Source organism: Eurosta solidaginis, chromosome 5 (assembly GCF_040869045.1).
Source record: "Eurosta solidaginis isolate ZX-2024a chromosome 5, ASM4086904v1, whole genome shotgun sequence".
NCBI lineage: Eukaryota > Metazoa > Arthropoda > Insecta > Diptera > Tephritidae > Eurosta > Eurosta solidaginis.
In genome coordinates this window covers 255,302,807-255,323,208 of record NC_090323.1, presented here as the reverse complement: position 1 = coordinate 255,323,208, position 20,402 = coordinate 255,302,807, and the positions used below count along the sequence as shown (strand labels likewise).

Below are 20,402 nucleotides of genomic sequence, written 5' to 3'. Positions count from 1 at the left end.
CAGCAATATGACTTTTGACGCATATAAATTCAAGACTATGAAGATCTTCGCCCATCTAGAAACCGACATACAATGTCAGCTTTTAAATCAAACGGTGCATCACTTTTGGCAACAAATGCTACTTGGACTGAGTAAGCAATTGAAAAGAAAAGTCATCTCTCGGTAAACCAAAGTTATGATGATATGTTCCCAAATCGTCCATATTTCTTCTTGCTATATAATTAAATGCACGTACAAATGTGTTTAATCAAGTTCTGATTGGATTAAAACTACAAATTTAAGATGTAAACATGCATTCATCTGTAATTGATTATATTCATTAAAATAAACTATACAAATATTTTTAAAATAAAATTTCGTACTGCATTTATTGAAAATTTTAGCATAAACAGAGTGTTGTGGAACAAAATGTTAAATGTAAAGAATGCGCGAACATCGACTTTTAAAACCGAACCAAACTCGTATTTAATACTTGTTACATCTAACATATAGTTAGAAAATTATACATATAAAAAAAATTATTTTTGAAATATGAGAATATCCAAAGCTGTAGCGCGGGGTCGACATTCGCGCATTCTCTTATGAAATGCATACAAAACCGTACTAAGAATACGTAACACATAAAATATAAATATAATTTTCTGCATTAAAAGAAAGCTAAAACATGTCGGCGACAAAACGACAGTAGCAAACAAATAAAAGAATAACACGCTGTATTCACAGCTTTATTTTAAGATAAGTTCAGGTAGATTATTCTCGAATAATTTTACTGGCACTGTTATACGTTCGTTTTCCATCGAAACCTGCAAGATAAGAATAGCACAGAATATATTTACAGCGTTATAATGCGTTAAGCATCACACTTCACATACCGTTACTTGTAGCGGTTCCTGCCCATTACCCCACGTCAATTTGTCCGACAACAAATTCACTTCCACCTCTAAATGTCCGCCATCTGGTTCAACATAGCCTTCCGAAGGCGTTAGGCGCAATACATTTCTACGATTTGAACTTACTTCAAAATATTGTCGTGATTTAAATGAATTACAAATAAAAAGAGATGAGCATAATTTACGTCTTTCACCATTTAAATAAAATGTCAAAGAATTGGGAATAACTGACCAACAGCAAGCTTCACCACGTGATGATGAATTATCACTACTATGCGTTTGCTCAATTTCCTCCTCAGTCAATTCATCCACACGATCTAAAACTTGCGCTAAACCATCAACATTGCTTGGTGATGGACTGCACACAGTACGAAATAGCACAGTTTCATCCTCATCAGGAAAATAAAATGAAGATGTTGACTTTATTGTCTCGTCCAAATAATCATCATTAATTGTGAGCGCCACCTCGTGTATGCGCATATGTGTTAGTAAATCGAATGTTATTGTTGGTGATTCTTTAAATAACTGCAAATCCTCAATAACCTTTTCGCCGGGAAGTTCCTCCCACAAAGCTTCTAATGATTTTGATGATGTTACATTCGAACGTTCTTCAGGTGACATGCGAGCTACCAAGTGGCGCATGCGCTGTCTGTTCGCCTCGTCACCTGATATCAAACGCAAATTTCCTAGGGTTAATACAGATTTTGTTTGACGCGTAATTTTTCGCACATCTTCGCGCTGTGGACGAAATACTACACGTAATGTTGCTGAAGTACCAGGTGGAATTAGCATAGCGGCAGGTTGTATTTCGAAAGCATTACTTAAACGCGGTAGACACAGACCAACCGAATCGATTGAAGCCAAAGCGAAGCCAAGTAATGGCCCTTTATTATAAATCCGTATTGTACGTTGTATGGGTTGTGAGAGTTCATGCAGATAACCCATTTGCAGGAAAGCTATACCAACAGGTGGTATATGCACTTCCTGCGCAACTATACTGCAATGACCACCATATCCATACAGTGGGATATCCAAAAATGAAGACATGCTTGAGGTAGAGGCACTGTTATGCGCTACACATGGTGCATAAAATGATAACTTTCCTACGGCTGCACCAATAACAGTAGGACAAAAGCTTACACAAATCGTTCGACATTCCATCGACTGTAACGTTAAACTATTATTGCCTTGCATATTGACCAGCTGATAACCGGGACCATGTACATCTATACGTAGCGTAAGCTTTTTATTAGCAGTATTCTTTACTTGCATTGACTTATGTGCGGAATTCCTTAAGCGTGTACTACCCCAAGATAACTCGAGAGCTGTTACTTTTAAAGGAATTAAGTTTCCATCTCTATTACTAAATTCGCTACTACTGGAACAACGTGATGCACTGCGAATAACGCCGCCGGGGTTGCCAGTATTACTGTTGCTGCTTTTCAACGAGAATCCACTAAGTGTACGCTTTGGTAGACCACTTTTGGCACTACTGGCCTCACTTGCCGATGGGGAGGATGGCATTCGTTGTAATATAGCGTTAGTTGTGGTAGTTTGAGTTTTGACACGCATTTGTGGTGAACAATTTTCACAAAGCCGACGTGTATTATTATCATTATCCTCTGGATTACTAGCTGTTGGCGATGCAGGTGGACTTTGTAAACCAGCAGACAGGTTGCCGTATGGACTGCCATTAGCTAATAGGGTACGTTCAGCTGTATTATTTTTGGATGGAGTTGCAGATTTGGATACATTTTGGGATATGACAGCAAGATCACATTCACTTTTCTGGTCATCAAATCGCGTAGAGCTTAACGGCCTTTGTAAATCTAATGAAGGGCTCAGTGAAGTTGGTGAGCCATTATTACTACTGATTTTATTAACTGTTTTTGTTTCACTACGATTTGATGATTTTCTCGATTCATTTTGCATATATAATTTTGTAGAAGAACTATTACGGTTTGGCGAATTAGTTTGATATTCAATTTCATTTTCGATTTCATTCCGTGTGAGTCGTAAATTAGGTATGTTCAAAGGACTTAGAGGTGAACGTGGTTGTGCTATGCTGTGTTGTAACTCCTTCAAATCGCTTGAATTCAACAGCGAATCGGTGAAACTCATTGTTTCAGCTTGAGATTCCCTACCGCGAATTTTTTGTGGATCCCAATTCTCCTTGTTCTCTGATAGCAGTTCCTCGAGTGTAGTTAGACTGTTTGTATACTGCTCGACTGAGTGACGCATGCTCGCATTTGTAGCCAGTTCTTTAGCTGTCATTGGCATATTTTTTGGCGATAATGATTGATTTTGTACCGCATCACTTTGTTTGCGATTTTGTGGCGATTTGTTCTTTTTTGATTTTTTTAATAAGTCGATAAGATCCACAGACGAAATGTTTTTATCAATGTTTTGGACTACACAAAATATATATACATATATTAAAAATTGCTAGATTCCCCCCCCCCCCCCCCCTTGATTGTACTTACTAAATGCCTTCTTTATTTGAGACAGCGACAGTAGATAAGAATCATCTTCTTCTTTAGTACCATTGCCAGAGTCCTTACTCTCATGTTTATCCCCGTTTTGACCTTGATAAGCGACAACGATATGCTGCAGAATATTCGGTGCTTTACTATAGGTTCTGTTATCTATATGAGGTGTAACATCATCGTCGCTTGTTAGCTCACTTATCTTTTTATTGCCTTTAGGGGTACTAACTCCAATACTGCTTTGTGTATCGTCCACTAAGGCGATTGGTTTACGCAAGCGTTCCGGGCTCAAAGAACGAACTATATTTTGTAAATTTTCAGAACGCTGATTGAAGAATCGCCCCATTGAGAAATTCGGATCACGAGCAAATACTGAGCTATAAATAAAAAATTGGTAGCTTGAAAGGGTGCACAGAAAAACCAAGGATAGAACTTTGAAGGATAGATATAAAATATAAGAACTACAAATTTATGATACCCTCCTCGCATTCAAAACAAGTTATTCAGGCAGACTTCCCTTCCCCAATTGGTTGTTCTAGCGATAAAAGACTATCGCGGCTGATTAGGGGGCTTTGAATATACCTGCGGCAGGTTTGTCTGTCGTAAGAGTCGACTAAAATACCAAATTGATTCAAGGGTTTTGCAGCGCACGCAACCCTTTCAAAGTTTTTTTTTTTTTTGTATTTATTTATTTATTTAAAGTCGACACAAAAAGAAAACGGTCAACTGGTAAAGTATAAAATTTGAACAAAAAGTATTAAACCATAGAATATCAGACCATGAAACGATTTGCTTCAAAATGTCCGTTCAAGAAAGACACAAAATGAGAATATATGAAAATCGCGTATGCTGGGAAAATTATTCAAAGGAAAGTCTGATTGCTCTCCTTACGAATTACAGTATATCGGAACTGAATAAATGTGATATAGGACTTAAAGTTCAAACTATTAACACTATCTTAGGGGATATAATGGCAACGCTTACCTATGAGAAACGTTTGCAAATTAAATTAGTAAATAAATGGTATGACCGAGAGCTTACGAGAGCTTAAACAAATTAAAATATGAGCTCTACAAAATAGCACAGAGTACAAATGAGTGGGATAGTTATAGTTATGCAAAACGTAAATATAAAAAACTTGTAAAAATAAAAAAGAAGCAATACATGGAAAATAAAATAGCGCTTAATTACAACAATCAAAGACTAATGTGGAAATGTCTTAAAGATGCCATAAACATGAGTAACAGCCCAAGTAAAACGTATAGTAATAAATAATACAGCCATTGAAGGAGACTCCGATATCGCGGCCCAATTGAATCAGTTCTTTATCGATAGCATCACAACAATATGTAATACCATTGAACAAGCTGCAACAGATGAAGCCGCAGAGGATATTAGGGGAAGTGTTTTTGAACTGAAGCAAATAAATGTGGAACAGCTCTTGCGAATATCATCTAACTTAAAAAATAAGTTTGGAGGAAAACAACTGGTATCAGAAAGTGTATATAAAGACAGTATGGAATATTTAGCTTCTCCAAACCCAATTGTCAACCTCACCTATTCGCGGCGAATCCTGTTTCACTAACAGACGAGGCTCTGGCGACCCCAAACTCCTCATGGAAATTGGGTGTGGGGAGGGAGGTGATGGCCTGAAAGTTTAATGTGGCCACATAAATCGTTCCCGAGATGGTCGGGCTAGCACCTTAATGGTGCTGTGGTACCAGAGCGTACCGGATCTGTATCCGGCAAAGAACCATTACATCGATAACACTCCCCCAAAGCCTTCGTGGAGCAACCTTATCGCTACAACAACAACAACGATGAGGTGAAAGACACTTTTTATGAACAATTAGAACGCACATACGAGCGGTGCCCCCGTCATGATATAAAAGTCGTGCTTGGCGACTTTAACGCCAGGGTGGGCAAAGAAGGTGTTTTTGGCCCTACAGTCGGAAAGTTCAGCCTACACAATGAAACTTCTCCTAACGGACTGAGGCTGATTGACTTTGCCGGTGCTCGAAACATGGTCACATCCAGCACGAGGTTCATGCATAAAAAGATACATCAAGCTAATTGGCTATCTCCTGATCGAAATACTCGCAATCAGATCGATCACGTTGCGATCACAGTGTTTTAGATGTGCGCACGATCCGAGGACCTAACATCGACTCGGACCATTATCTCGTTGCAGCCAAAATACTCACCCGCCTCAACGCGGCTAAAACCAAGGAACAAAAAACAAAAGGAAAGCTAGACGTCGAAAAGCTTCAATCACAACAGACTGCAAATGATTTCGCAACTCGACTCTCACACCTGCTCTCTGAGAGCACAACTCATACTGAAGGAATACAGGAGCAGTGGGAGCATATCTCCAAAGCACTTCGTACTGCCGCCGAGGATAAAATTGGTTACCGGCGGCCACGAAAAAACAACTTGTACGATGAAGAATGCCGCGTCGCAACCGAAAGAAAAGACGCTGCCTATAGGGCTACGTTAAAAGCGAGCGCGACAAGAGGAGTATGTGAACGCTATCGTGAGCTGAAAAGGGAAGCGAGACGCCTTTTCAGGAAGAAAAAAGCAGAAGCAGAAAGGCGTGAGTGCGAGGAGCTTGAGCTGCTATCCACCAGGTATAACACCCGAAAATTTTACCAAAAAATACGGCGACAGACGGAAGGTTTTAAGACCGGGGCAAACTCCTGTAGGAACGAAAACGGCGACCTTGTAACTGATGTCCAGAGAGTGCTAAGATTATGGAGGGAACATTTCTCTGCTCTCCTAAATGTAGGCAGCAATTCACCGCGCAGAGATGAAGAACCCGATCCCGCAATCGATGATGATGGAATATATGTCCCCCCCCCGCCCGATTTTGACGAAGTTAGAATAGCAATAACCAGATTGAAAAACAACAAGGCCGTGGGCGCTGATGGATTGCCTGCGGAGCTATTCAAGTACGGCGGCGAGGAGTTGGTAAGGCGCATGCAGCAGCTTCTTAGCAAAATATGGGCGGACGAGTGCATGCCCGACGGTTGGAATCTAAGTGTTCTTTGCCCAGTCCACAAGAGGGGGGATACTGCAAAATGCACCAACTATCGTGGAATCAGCCTTCTTAATATCGCATATAAGGTCTTTTCAAGTGTATTGTGCGAAAGATTGAAGCCCACCGTGAACCGGCTGATTGGACCTTATCAATGCGGCTTCAGACCTGGTAAATCTACCATCGACCAGATTTTCACAATGCGCCAAATCTTGGAAAAACCCGTGAAAAGAGAATCTACACACATTACATCTTCGTCGACTTTAAAGCCGCCTTCGACAGCACGAAAAGGAGCTGCCTATATGCCGCTATGTCTGAATTTGGTTTCCCCCTAAAACTTATACGGCTGTGCAAAATGACGTTGAGCAACACCATCAGCTCAGTCAGAATAGAGGGACCTCTCCGAGCCGTTCGAAACTGAACGAGGTTTCAGATAGGGTGACCCCCTATCGTGCGATTTCTTTAATTTGATGCTGGAGAAAATTATACTAGCTGCAGAACTTAACCGCACTGGAACAATATAACATAAAAGCGTGCAATTACTGACTGGAAAAAGAACCGGTAGAGATGGGTTTGATGGTGAATGAGGACAAAACGAAGTACCTGCTGTCATCCAGCAAAGAGTCAGCGCATACGCGCCTTGGCAACCACGCTGCTGTTAGCAGCCATAATTTCGAAATAGTAAAAGGCTTCGTTTATTTGGGAACCAGCATCAACACTAGCAACAACATCAGCACTGAAATACAGCGAAGAATCAATCTTGGCAATAAATAATACTTTGGACTAGGTAGGCAATTGAAAAGTAAAGTCCTCTCTCGGCGAACGAAAATCATACTCTACAAGTCACTTATCGTACCCGGCCTGCTATATGGGGCAGAAGCATGGACCATGACAACAGCAGATGAAGCGGCCTTGGGAGTGTTCGAGAGAAAAGTTCTTCGAAAGATTTATGGACCTCTACGCGTTGGCGATGACGAGTACCGAAGAAGATTTAATGATGAGCTGTACGAGCTATACGCAGACATCAACATAGTCCAGCGAATTAAAACGCAGCGGATGCGCTGGCTAGGCCATGTTATGCGAATGAAAGATGATGCTCCGACCAAGAAAGTGTTTCTGTCGCAACCCGACTATGGAAGCAGAGGTAGAGGGCGGCCCCACTCCGTTGGAAGGACCAGGTGGAAAACGATTTAAACTCCCTTGGTGTGACCAATTGGCGCCGGTTGGCGGAGCGAAGGAGCGACTGGCGTGCCTTGTTGGACGGCCATAACCGTTTAGACGGTTAAGCGCCAATTAAGTAAGTAAGATACCAGTTGAAAAAGTTAAAGGGACTGAAAAACCAGAGGAAATACGGCCTATTAATACGTTGCCTAGTGATGAAAACATGGTAGGAAGCTGTCATAGCTCGCCAGATATCTCAATCGTGAGCGCAGAACTCGTAAACTGCGTCAACTTGCAGCCGATGGTAACATTGGCATCCGACCACCTGCCCATACTTATTTCGTTCGAGCGTACCGCCGACTTCATCGTCACCGAAAAACGCACTTTCATAAACTTCAAAAAAGGAAAGTTGGAAGAATATAAATCTGCAACAGACAGCAGCTTTGCTGCCCTCCCTATCCCGACTGATGCCCGCCAAGGGGAGCGTGCCTTCCGTAAGGTCATTGAATCCGCCTCGGCACATTTCATTCCCGCCGGGAGAATTCCCGAAATCCGGCCCCACTTCCCGGCGGAGGCCGCGAGCTTAGCGAGGGAACGCGACCTTATAAGACAGCTTGATCCAGGCGACCCCCAAATAAGGGATATAAACCAACGCATCAGATTGCTTGTGGACGAACACAAGCGGGCGAAATGGGAAGAGCACCTAAGAGGTTGTAACCTCTACCGGTGTAGGTAAACTTTGGTCCACCGTAAAGTCCCTATCGAATCCGACTAAGCACAAAGACAAAGTTTCCATCGCATTTGCCGATAAGGTGCTGTCGGATGCGAAAAAATGAGCGAGCGCTTTCTGCCGACAATATATAATGCATCCTACGGTCGACAAAGATAGACGGAGAGCCAATAGACACGCACATAAACACAAACTCAGCGCGTCACCAATCACCATCACCACTAGAGAGGTTGAGGACGCCATTGGTCGCGCTAAACCATCCAAAGCAGTGGGCCCAGACGGCATAGCCATGCCGATGCTTAAAAACCTAGGGAAAGAGGGTTTCAAATATTTAGCGCATGTCTTCAACCTGTCTCTTTCCACCTTTGTCATACCCGAGAAATGGAAAATGGCCAAGGTGGTCCCGCTACTAAATCCTGGGAAACCAGCTAACGTAGGTGAGTCATATCGTCCGATATCTCTCCTATCGCCAGTGGCAAAGACGCTTGAAGCCATTTTGCTCCCTTATTTCCAAGCACATTTGCAGCTAGCCCCTCATCAGCATGGCTTCAGAAAACTCCATAGCACTACCTCCGCGCTAAATGTCATTAGCACCCAGATAAATTGCGGTTTGAATCAATATCCCCACCATAGAACAGTACTCGTAGCGTTAGACCTATCAAAAGCTTTTGATACGGTCAACCATGGCTCGTTACTGCAAGACCTGGAAGGGTCCACCCTTCCCCCATGTCTTAAAAGGTGGACCGCAAATTATCTGTGTGGTCGGCAGGCATCGGTGCAATTCAGAAACGAAACATCAAAACAAAGGAGAATTAAACAAGGGGTGCCACAGGGTGGTGTCCTATCCCCGCTTTTGTTTAATTTCTACATATCTAAGCTACCTTCACCACCGGAAGGAGTCACAATCGTTTCCTACGCCGATGACTGCACAATAATGGCCACAGGCCCAGGCCCAAAGATCGATGAGCTATGCAATAAAATAAACGGCTATCTCCCTGATCTCTCCAGTTTTTTCGCCTCGCGAAACCTGGCATTGTCACCGACTAAATCTTCCGCGACCTTATTTACAACATGGACGCCCCAAATGTCGACCATATTGAACATCCACGTCGATGGCACTACGCTACCGACTGTCCTACACCCCAAAATCTTGGGTGTGACGTTTGATCAGGATCTACATTTTGGTGCGCACGCAACCGCAATTGTTCCAAGAATTCAGAGCCGTAATAAAATCCTCAAATCCCTTGCTGGCAGTACCTGGGGAAAAGATAAATAAACGCTCATGACCACATACAAAGCAATTAGCCAGCCGATTACGTGCTACGCGTCACTCATATGGTCGCCAAGCCTAAAAACCACCCACTGGAAGAAACTACAGGCCTGCCAAAATACTGCTCTCAGAATCGCCACGGGCTGTCTTCTTATGTCCCCAGAACACCATCTGCATAATGAGGGGAGAATACTCCCCATCAGGGAGAGAAATGAGATGCTGACCAAACAGTTTCTGTTGAATACCCAGAAACCTGGGCATCTCAACAGACATCTGATTGACGAACCAGCACCGCCTAGGGGCCTAAGGAGTCATCTCCGTAAGCATTTTGAGGAAATACGGCACCTGAGAACCCAGCCGAATGAAGCGGAAAAACACAAGCAGGTCCTTGGTGAACTCCATAGACAGGCGTCGGACCTTTATGTCGGGAATTGCCCGGTGAATCCAGTACTTGAAGAAAAATATCCAGAACTCGCAGAAGAGGAACGCATACTCCCCAGGGAAACGCGTGTCACTCTTGCTCAACTTCGTTCTGGATACTGTAACAGGTTAAACTCTTACCTATCCAGAATCAACCCCGACATACAAAATGTATGCCCTGCTTGCAATGTGTCCCCACATGACACCAACCATCTCTTTAATTGTAATGTGGAACCAACGCCTCTAACAACCCTTTCCTTATGGTCCACCCCTGTTGAAACGGCAAGTTTCCTTGGACTCCCGTTAGAGGATATTGATGACAATTTGTGATCGATCGCGGCTATTAGGTGGGGCGAGCATTGCTACAACAACAACAACAACATGAAAACGTTATAGAGAAAATCGTAAAAGACCAGCTTCTCGATTACCTGAATAAAAATGAAATTATCATATGTGAACAATCAGGGTTCAGAACCAAATACTCTTGTGAAACCGCGCTAAACCTGGTTATAGCAGAATGGAAAGAAAGCCTGTCAAACTAGTTAGTAACAGTGTCGGTCTTCCTGGACCTAAAAAGGGCATTTGAAACCATCGATAGAGTCATCCTACTGAGGAAACTGCATAACATTGGGGTACGTAATACAGCACTGCAGTGGTTTAAAAGCTACCCTACTGGCAGAAAACAGAAAACCGTAATTAGAAGCGCATCGTCACCGGAAGTTGATGTTCACATAGGTCTTCCACAAGGATCTGTTCTTGCTGCAATATTATTCATTGTATATAAAAACGATATAAGGAACTGTCTTAGCCACTGCAAGATACGACTCTTCGCGGATTATGCATTATTGACAATTAGTTGTTCTGCATTGCAGACCTGCTCTGGTTATAATGTCCACAGGAAAGACCGCGAGAGCGGAAATGGAGGCGGCCTCGCGTTTATTATACACCACTCTGTGCAATATCATATATTTGATCCTGGCATCGACCGCAGTGACAATGTCTTAGAACGTCAAGGCCTATCTGTCCGGTCAGGCGATGCAAATCTAGAAATCATCAACATCTACATCCCTCCTGTCACCTGTTGCCCCAGTGGATACCGTCCTAATATCGAGGCCTTACTCACTGGCAACAATCGCATTATCTTAGGCGATTTCAATGCCCATCACGACCTATGGCATTCAAACTTGCGGGCGGACAGTAGGGGTGAGATGTTGGCGGATCAAATAGACGAAACGACGTTCTGCACAATAAACGGAGACGCCCCCACACGTATGGTAGGAAGCTGTCATAGCTCGCCAGATATCTCAATCGTGAGCGCAGAACTCGTAAACTGCGTCAACTGGCAGCCGATGGTAACATTGGCATCCGACCACCTGCCCATACTTATTTCGTTCGAGCGTACCGCCGACTTCATCGTCACCGAAAAACGCACTTTCATAAACTTCAAAAAAGGAAAGTGGGAAGAATATAAATCTGCAACAGACAGCAGCTTTGCTGCCCTCCCTATCCCGACTGATGCCCGCCAAGGGGAGCGTGCCTTCCGTAAGGTCATTGAATCCGCCTCGGCACATTTCATTCCAGCCGGGAGAATTCCCGAAATCTGGCCCCACTTCCCGGCGGAGGCCGCGAGCTTAGCGAGGGAACGCGACCTTATAAGACAGCATTATCCAGGCGACCCCCAAATAAGGGATATAAACCAACGCATCAGATTGCTTGTGGACGAACACAAGCGGGCGAAATGGGAAGAGCACCTAAGAGGTTGTAACCTCTACCGGTGTAGGTAAACTTTGGTCCACCGTAAAGTCCCTATCGAATCCGACTAAGCACAAAGACAAAGTTTCCATCGCATTTGCCGATAAGGTGCTGTCGGATGCGAAAAAATGAGCGAGCGCTTTCTGCCGACAATATATAATGAATCCTACGGTCGACAAAGATAGACGGAGCGCCAATAGACACGCACATAAACACAAACTCAGCGCGTCACCAATCACCATCACCACTAGAGAGGTTGAGGACGCCATTGGTCGCGCTAAACCATCCAAAGCAGTGGGCCCAGACGGCATAGCCATGCCGATGCTTAAAAACCTAGGGAAAGAGGGTTTCAAATATTTAGCGCATGTCTTCAACCTGTCTCTTTCCACCTTTGTCATACCCGAGAAATGGAAAACGGCCAAGGTGGTCCCGCTACTAAAGCCTGGGAAACCAGCTAACGTAGGTGAGTCATATCGTCCGATATCTCTCCTATCGCCAGTGGCAAAGACGCTTGAAGCCATTTTGCTCCCTTATTTCCAAGCACATTTGCAGCTAGCCCCTCATCAGCATGGCTTCAGAAAACTCCATAGCACTACCTCCGCGCTAAATGTCATTAGCACCCAGATAAATTGCGGTTTGAATCAATATCCCCACCATAGAACAGTACTCGTAGCGTTAGACCTATCAAAAGCTTTTGATACGGTCATCCATGGCTCGTTACTGCAAGACCTGGAAGGGTCTACCCTTCCCCCATGTCTTAAAAGGTGGACCGCAAATTATCTGGGTGGTCGGCAGGCATCGGTGCAATTCAGAAACGAAACATCAAAACAAAGGAGAATTAAACAAGGGGTGCCACAGGGTGGTGTCCTATCCCCGCTTTTGTTTAATTTCTACATATCTAAGCTACCTTCACCAACGGAAGGAGTCACAATCGTTCCCTACGCCGATGACTGCACAGTAATGGCCACAGGCCCAGGCCCACAGATCGATGAGCTATGCAATAAAATAAACGGCTACCTCCCTGATCTCTCCAGTTTTTTCGCCTCGCGAAACCTGGCATTGTCACCGACTAAATCTTCCGCGACCTTATTTACAACATGGACGCCCCAAATGTCGACCATATTGAACATCCACGTCGATGGCACTACGCTACCGACTGTCCTACACCCCAAAATCTTGGGTGTGACGTTTGATCAGGATCTACATTTTGGTGCGCACGCAACCGCAATTGTTCCAAGAATTCAGAGCCGTAATAAAATCCTCAAATCCCTTGCTGGCAGTACCTGGGGAAAAGATAAAGAAACGCTCTTGACCACATACAAAGCAATTAGCCAGCCGATTACGTGCTACGCGTCACCCATATGGTCGCCAAGCCTAAAAACCACCCACTGGAAGAAACTACAGGCCTGCCAAAATACTGCTCTCAGAATCGCCACGGGCTGTCTTCTTATGTCCCCAGAACACCATCTGCATAATGAGGCGAGAATACTCCCCATCAGGGAGAGAAATGAGATGCTGACCAAACAGTTTCTGTTGAATACCCAGAAACCTGGGCATCTGATTGACGAACCAGCACCGCCTAGGGGCCTAAGGAGTCATCTCCGTAAGCATTTTGAGGAAATACGGCACCTGAGAACCCAGCCGTATGAAGCGGAAAAACACAAGCAGGTCCTTGGTGAACTCCATAGACAGGCGTCGGACCTTTATGTCGGGAATTGCCCGGTGAATCCAGTACTTGAAGAAAAATATCCAGAACTCGCAGAAGAGGAACGCATACTCCCCAGGGAAACGCGTGTCACTCTTGCTCAACTTCGTTCTGGATACTGTAACAGGTTAAACTCTTACCTATCCAGAATCAACCCCGACATACAAAATGTATGCCCTGCTTGCAATGTGTCCCCACATGACACCAACCATCTCTTTAATTGTAATGTGGAACCAACGCCTCTAACACCCCTTTCCTTATGGTCCACCCCTGTTGAAACTGCAAGTTTCCTTGGACTCCCGTTAGAGGATATTGATGACAATTTGTGATCGGTCGCGGCTATTAGGTGGGGCGAGCATTGCTACAACAACAACAACAACAGTTGTTCGTCGGAGATAGAAGCTATGTCTAAAAAGCAAGCGGACTTGAATGCTGTATATAACTGGTTGTGTCAAAATAAGCTTAAAATAAATATTGAAAAAACGTAATGGATGATCATGAGAAGAAAGAATGCAGAAGAAAATAATATAGCCTTGAAAATAGCAAATAGTACCATACAACAAGTCAAAGAAATCAAATAACTAAAAATCATAATTGATGACAAACTTAAGTTCGATGAGCATCTTAAATATGTAGTACAAAAATTAAAACAAAAATTGGATTTATGTTCCGGACATGCAAGCACGTCAGCAAATATTATAGAATTATGGTTTATAGGTCCATTATAGAACCTCATTTCATATACTGCCCTACGATATTATTCATGCTAGCCGACTCGAACATTGCAAAGCTAAAGGTGAAGCAAAATAAAGCAATGCGGTTTATTCTTAGAAAACGATATATCCCAGTACATGAAATGCTAGAAAGTTTGAAGTGGCTGAGTGTAAAGCAACTCATTGTATACTACTATTACAAATCACTACCATTTAGATAATATCTCATACATACATGTACCTAATTTAGGTCTACAAGACCGTAAATAAATAAATAAATTATAAGAGTAACATTAAATAAAAGTAAACTTATGCATTTAACAATTCGAATTAATTCAGAGAGAATATTAAACTATAAAATATCAGGTCAAATTAGAAAGTATCAGGCAATTTAATGCAGGAAGCGAACATTCGATACTTATACATTTATACAGCTCATTGTAGTGCGCACACCAAATCCGCAGAGGGTCACTTTTTGCAAAGTTTATGCGACATAGCGGCAAAAGAAAAGGTACATAGTGTCTCGACGTCCTAGCGGGAACAGCGAAATTAAGCCGAGCTAGCAATTCAGAAGAGTCAATCTCACCGATGACCAACTTATGGATGAACAACACCAGATTGATGAGAAGAAGCCTACTTCTGTAAGGTAGAAGATGAATGCTAGAATCCCAATTAAGACCGCGACGTGCAAATATTAAAAATTGTTTCTGCACAGACCCAATCCGCGTTATATGATTTTTTTGTCCAGGACACCAGACACACGAGCAATATTCAAGTACCGGGTGGACCAAGGAAGTGTATAGGATCTTCGTGAGATAAGGATCTTTAAACTCTTTCGCCCAACGTTTAACAAAGCCAAGTATACCCGTTGCTTTATTTACAATGGATGAAATATTCGTATTAAAATGTGGTTTTGGGTCGAAAAGTACACCTAAATCATTAACGGAAGATAATCGCTCCAGAGGTGTAGAATTTAGAGTATATAGTGTCAAAAATGGTGAAAAGTCATAAGCTTGCATTTTGTGCAGTTTAAAACGAGAAGGTTCGCTGTGCACCAGCTCTGAAATGAATCCAAATCAACTTGAAGGAGGTTCCCCACTAAACAAGTCCGAGGGCAAGTATGTATGGCAAAGTTTTACATCATCTGCATACATAAGAGTCCGGGAATGTTTAAGTAATAATGGTAAATCATTTATGAAAAGGGTAAAAAGCAATGGGCCCAGATGGCTACCTTGAGGTATGCCAGATATTACATTAATTATCTTAGATGCAATATTTTTATACAGAACATACTGAGTCCTGTTTATAAGGTAGCTTGCGAGCCATAATAATAATCGCTTCGGAAAACCTACTAGGTCAAGCTTGTGAATCAGTAGCTTATGGTTGACAGAGTCGAAAGCTTTACTAAAATCGGTGTATATTACATTTGTTTGTTGTTAATACAGGAAGCCGTCCCTTACTATGGAAGTAAACTCCAGTAAGTTGGATTCACCTTCGGCCCACAAAACTGTGTTGGCAGGAAGATAATAAAGATTTGCACATATGTTAAAGCTGGCAAGTAACTATATACTTGCGGCCCACTGTACAGAGAACGGACACCAACCAGATTTTATGTATGTATGGAAGAATTGTATCCCAATTGTACTCAGTTTTATATGTGAATATTTGTTTGTTATTGTTATAGCCCCTGAAGACGATCTCCGAAGGAGATTGAAATATATTGGGAAATATTTAAAAACATGTTTTATTACATTGGACCTTGAGCCGGCAAAAATCACAGTTTAATAAAGTCAAAGTAAAAAGGTCGCTACAATCATATTTTATTTAAAAATAATTTCACTTTAAACTTATTAATATTTTCACAATCTTTTATCTCAGTAGGTAGTTCATTGTACATTTTGTACCCAGTGTATTCTAAAGTCTTCTTTGCGAACTCTGTTCTTACTTTAGGCAGTCTTATATTATTGCAGTATCTAGTTCCATAACTATGGATCTCGTGATTATATAATATTTTATCGCACAGGTAACTCGGTAGCATTCCTAATCTTACATGATGTATAATTTTCAAAGTGAAGTAACTTATTGACTGTTTTATACTAAGCCAGTTTAACCGATTCAGCATTATAGTTTTTGATGTTCTTGGGAGACATTTTAATATAAATCGCATTGCCTTGTTTTGTTGTATTTGTAGTCTTTTAATTTGCATATCACTCGCTATCAGCAGAATTGTAGGACAGTATATAAAGTGCGGCTCAATAATTGAACGATACACCATTATTTTATGACGTTGACTAATATGTTTGCATGTTCTGTACATGAATCCTATTTTCTGCGCAATTTTTCTTTTAAGATAATTTATATGTTCTCCAAAATTCAGGTTTTCATCAATTAAAACTCCTAGGTACTTCATTTCTTTTACTCTTTGAATTAAATTGTTTTTTTATCTTCAGGGTTATATTGTTTAAATCGTTATTACGTATGATGTTCTGGTTTTTGCAAAATGCCATGAACTTAGTCTTATCTATATTTAACTTCAATTTTTTAAGGCACAACCAGTTGTATAGAGTCAAGATCTTCTTGAGCTTTCTGCACTGCACAGTTGGCATATTTCTTTGTTGATTATGGAAGTGAAAGTTTGAACTAGCAACTAAATATTTTCATTAATCTTCAGATGCCCCAGATCTCTTAAAACGCTTATAAAGTCTACATTTAATGTTTTTTAGTCTCACAAGGTTCCCTGAGAACCAAGGTAGCTTATTAGTTTCGACGCTAGCATAGTGAACAGGAACACAGTGTGTAAAGAAGCTGTTGAGCGATCTGTAGAAAATAGACGTTGCAGACACGATGTCATTACATGCATAGATTAGATTAGATTAGCGAAATTGGTCTTATGAAAGCACCTTGAGCGAATACGAGTTATTCTTCTAGCTTTAGCAGTCATCTTAGGCTGAACAATGTCAAATGCTATCTCGAGTGTAGTGTGATGAGGATCCTTAGGAAGAGATAACGGGGAAACACGACTTATGGAAAAACCCTTAGGTTCGCCACAAACAGAACTGAATCCAACAACTTGTTGTTACAGTTTACCACATTGTTTATCTGTAGGAGAGGCATATCAAGCAATGAATGAACAAAATCATGATGAACGGTGGGAGTCAAGAATATCGACTCGCTAGAATTAATCCAGCGCAAAATATAGCTATTTCAACCCAACTGTCAACCTAACATACCTGTAGCGAATCCTGTTACTTTAACAGCCGAGGCTCTGGCAACCCAAAGTTATCGATATGTTATCGATGTGACGGTCCTTTGCTGGATACAGATCCGGTAACACAGCACCAGTAAGGTGCTAGCCAGACTATCTCGGAAACGATTTATATGGCCATATTAAACCTTCAGGCCATCCCTGCCTCCCCACCCCGAAGTTCCATGAGGAGCTTGGGGTCGCTAGAACCTCATCTGTTAGTGAAACGGGATTCGCCGCTCGAAGGTGAGGTTGACAATTGGGTTTGGAGAAGCTAAAAATTGCACTGACAACCCGAAAAGTTTGCGCTACACAACCGCTTGAATCTGGTATTTTAGTCGTCTCTTACGACAGGCATACCTACCGCGAGTTATTCTAACCCCCTAACCCGCTGGGGGTACATATATGTTCTCTATATGTGCTATGTAAATTCTAGAAACCACACAAAGAGTGACATGAAAGTAAAATCCCACCTACTTTTATGAATATGTATTTAATCTAGGTCTACAAAACCGTATATAAATAAATAAACACAATTTTATGGATGACAGTAACATCGCCACAATCACGCAAGAATTTGCGTTTGTAAATATTGAGGAACTTTATACTTAACAATTGAAACTTATTTTGCATGGCCCATTCACATACAAAATTTTGCAAAGCACTGTACTGTTATAACCATCCTCACTATACAATAAACATATTTTATGGATGACAGTAACATCGCCACAATCACGCAAGAATTTGCGTTTGTAAATATTGAGGAACTTTATACTTAACAATTGAAACTTATTTTGCATGGCCCATTCACATACAAAATTTTGCAAAGCACTGTACTGTTATAACCATCCTCACTATACAATAAACATATGTAGTCATATTTTGTCTCCTATTCTTTCGTTAAAATGCAGTTTTTAGTCACAGACGTAAAGCTATAGAGAATCGCCACCGACGGACAGCAATAGAAATTGCTAAACTGGCGGTAGGTAAATCATATTACCTACTTGAAGATTAGCAAAAAACGCGGTGTTTTCATCAAAATTTCAAAAAAGTTATTAAAAACGTTAAAAAATAGTTAAATGTGATTATTATATCAAAATAAATTGATTCTAGCGTTGGAATTGAGGAATTGCATGCCACATTTCCCCAATGGTGAAATACGTACCCGCGATTTGATGGTTTACTGTTTCGTTCTGTTGGCGGTTTTTATTAAAAATGGGGTCACAAAATAATATTGAGATACCTTACAAAATGTTTGGAAAATAGTACCTGTTGGGATTAGATTGTACATCAAAATCATTTTCTTTTACATTTTTGATTTGCGCCGCTGTTGGAATAGTGGCAAATTCTTGCGCCCAAGCAATTTCATCCATCAACAATTTGGACTGCATATTTTCTGCTGGCTCAAATTCATCAGAGTTTACTCCTGTACAATTTGTGGAAGTGAATGATGAAAACTTGCCCATCACTGCTTTACCAAATGTGGTATCCGAATTACTAAGTGACATATCAGCTGTTCGTAGTAAAATATTGGAGTTATTTAGACTACCTAAGGTAGAGCTTGCTACAGATGCACGCTCTCCCAAGGCACCGCTAAGATTTCGCGCTTTTGGCGCAAATGATGTAGCAAGTATATCTCCAACCGATAGTCGACAATTATTTTTTGCTGCCATTTGTTGCGATTTGCGTTCTGTACAATGCGTTGATCGCCCAGTTATTTCTGAGGGATCAAAAGAAACTTTTGTATTGCTGTTGGTCGAACATGTGCTCTTATAATTTAAATTAATGCTTTCATCAGTTATTAATTCGGATATATTAATGGAGTTCGGTCGATGGTATGGTACATATTCGGTGCGATTCAGATCTGAAATAAAGCTAATTTAACTTGAGTCTAACTATACAATAAACACCTTACTTGATGTATTGGTTAATATTGCGGTTTCGGGTACTTTTAAATAATCTTTCTTAATAAAATTTTGTTGTATAATTTTATTTACATCAGATTTAATCGATTTGTTCGCCTTCTCTAATGTTTCCAAAGCCCGTAAACGCTCCTTCTAATAAAAGTATAGTTTCAAAGCAAAGCCTGTATGATTCATAAATCGTATGAAGGTATACTTACATTTAAGCGTTCATTGACTGACTTGCTGCTGATAGTCGAGGTATTTGTATTATCGCCAAAAACTGTTAATTCGAAAAAAAATTGATAATATGTAGTTATAAGATGCATATTATATTGATTTGTTTACCGTTCAATCCATCTAAATTCAAAACACCAAGTGAATCGGTTAAATTATTTAATTCTGTGGCACGTTCATCCATGATGTCCTGCGCGCAATAACAAACATTAAATTCCTTTAGATATGCAGATAGACTTCCCTTTTAACCTTCCACTGCACCGACTTTTTTTTTGTTGGCAACTAATTATAATAATAGCGGTTTGGTTTGTTTAAGATAAGTTTTGTAATTATTTGTCCAATTTTTACTTGTATTTACCAAGAAAAATTAAAGAGTCTGATTAAATCTGAAGTTGGCGCAAATCGGGTTTCAAATTAAAATGGTGGATAATTGAGCTGTCGTTTCTTCAGTGTTGCATTTTAGAATAGGGTGAACCCAATTTCGTAAACTTGAATGTGCTTAGTCAAATAAGAATCGTTTTTACGGTAGAAAATTTTGAATTAGGTGCCTCGATTGTCCAATTTTTTTGTTTGTAGGGGCGGGGGGTCCTAAAAATGACAAAATAATAATTCGGAACTCTAGGAAAATCTTAGTTTATGAAAAAAAAGCTTTTAAATTTGGTAATATTACAACTTAAGTTTTGCACTGGAAATTCGCTTCAAACTTGTCGAAAGTGGTACCCAAAGAGCGCAATTTTGCCAAGATTCCGAATCCGCAAGAAGAAATGATATTTTACAACTCGTTTAAAAGTTATTGGCAAAAACACGGTCGGTACTATAGTCGCTTTCTTCGTTGTTGCAATTAAATAAAGCAAGGCGA

General features: G+C 41.2%; 1 protein-coding gene across 2 annotated transcripts; it reads right to left on the bottom strand.

Annotated features, from left to right (window-relative positions):
* Positions 1–338: 338 nt before the first annotated feature.
* Positions 339–19,973, bottom strand: spd-2 (spindle defective 2). Of its 2 annotated transcripts, none has more exons than XM_067789921.1 (7): positions 19,655–19,973; positions 19,528–19,589; positions 19,321–19,459; positions 18,675–19,269; positions 3,374–3,753; positions 873–3,301; positions 339–803 (listed from the first exon to the last, which is right to left on the bottom strand). In XM_067789921.1, exons 1-7 carry the CDS (start codon positions 19,725–19,727, stop codon positions 726–728), a joined length of 3,756 nt encoding a protein of 1,251 aa, XP_067646022.1. In that variant the 5' UTR covers positions 19,728–19,973; the 3' UTR covers positions 339–725. The 2 variants fall into 2 exon arrangements, with proteins under 2 accessions (XP_067646022.1, XP_067646021.1); XM_067789920.1 differs by having other exon boundaries at positions 19,321–19,462; positions 19,655–19,971.
* Between the last annotated feature and the right edge of the window lie 429 nt (positions 19,974–20,402).

Bases quoted from the DNA above. Each gene is read 5' to 3' on its own strand.
- spd-2 (XM_067789920.1), bottom strand. From the start codon at position 19,727: ATGGATGAACGTGCCACAGAATTAAATAATTTAACCGATTCACTTGGT. The intron at 3,754-18,674 runs GTACTATTTTCC...TTTTATTTATAG, and splicing joins GTACAATCTAATCCCAACAG to CTCAGTATTTGCTCGTGATC. The intron at 3,302-3,373 runs GTAAGTACAATC...TATTTTGTGTAG, and splicing joins TCAAATAAAGAAGGCATTTA to TCCAAAACATTGATAAAAAC.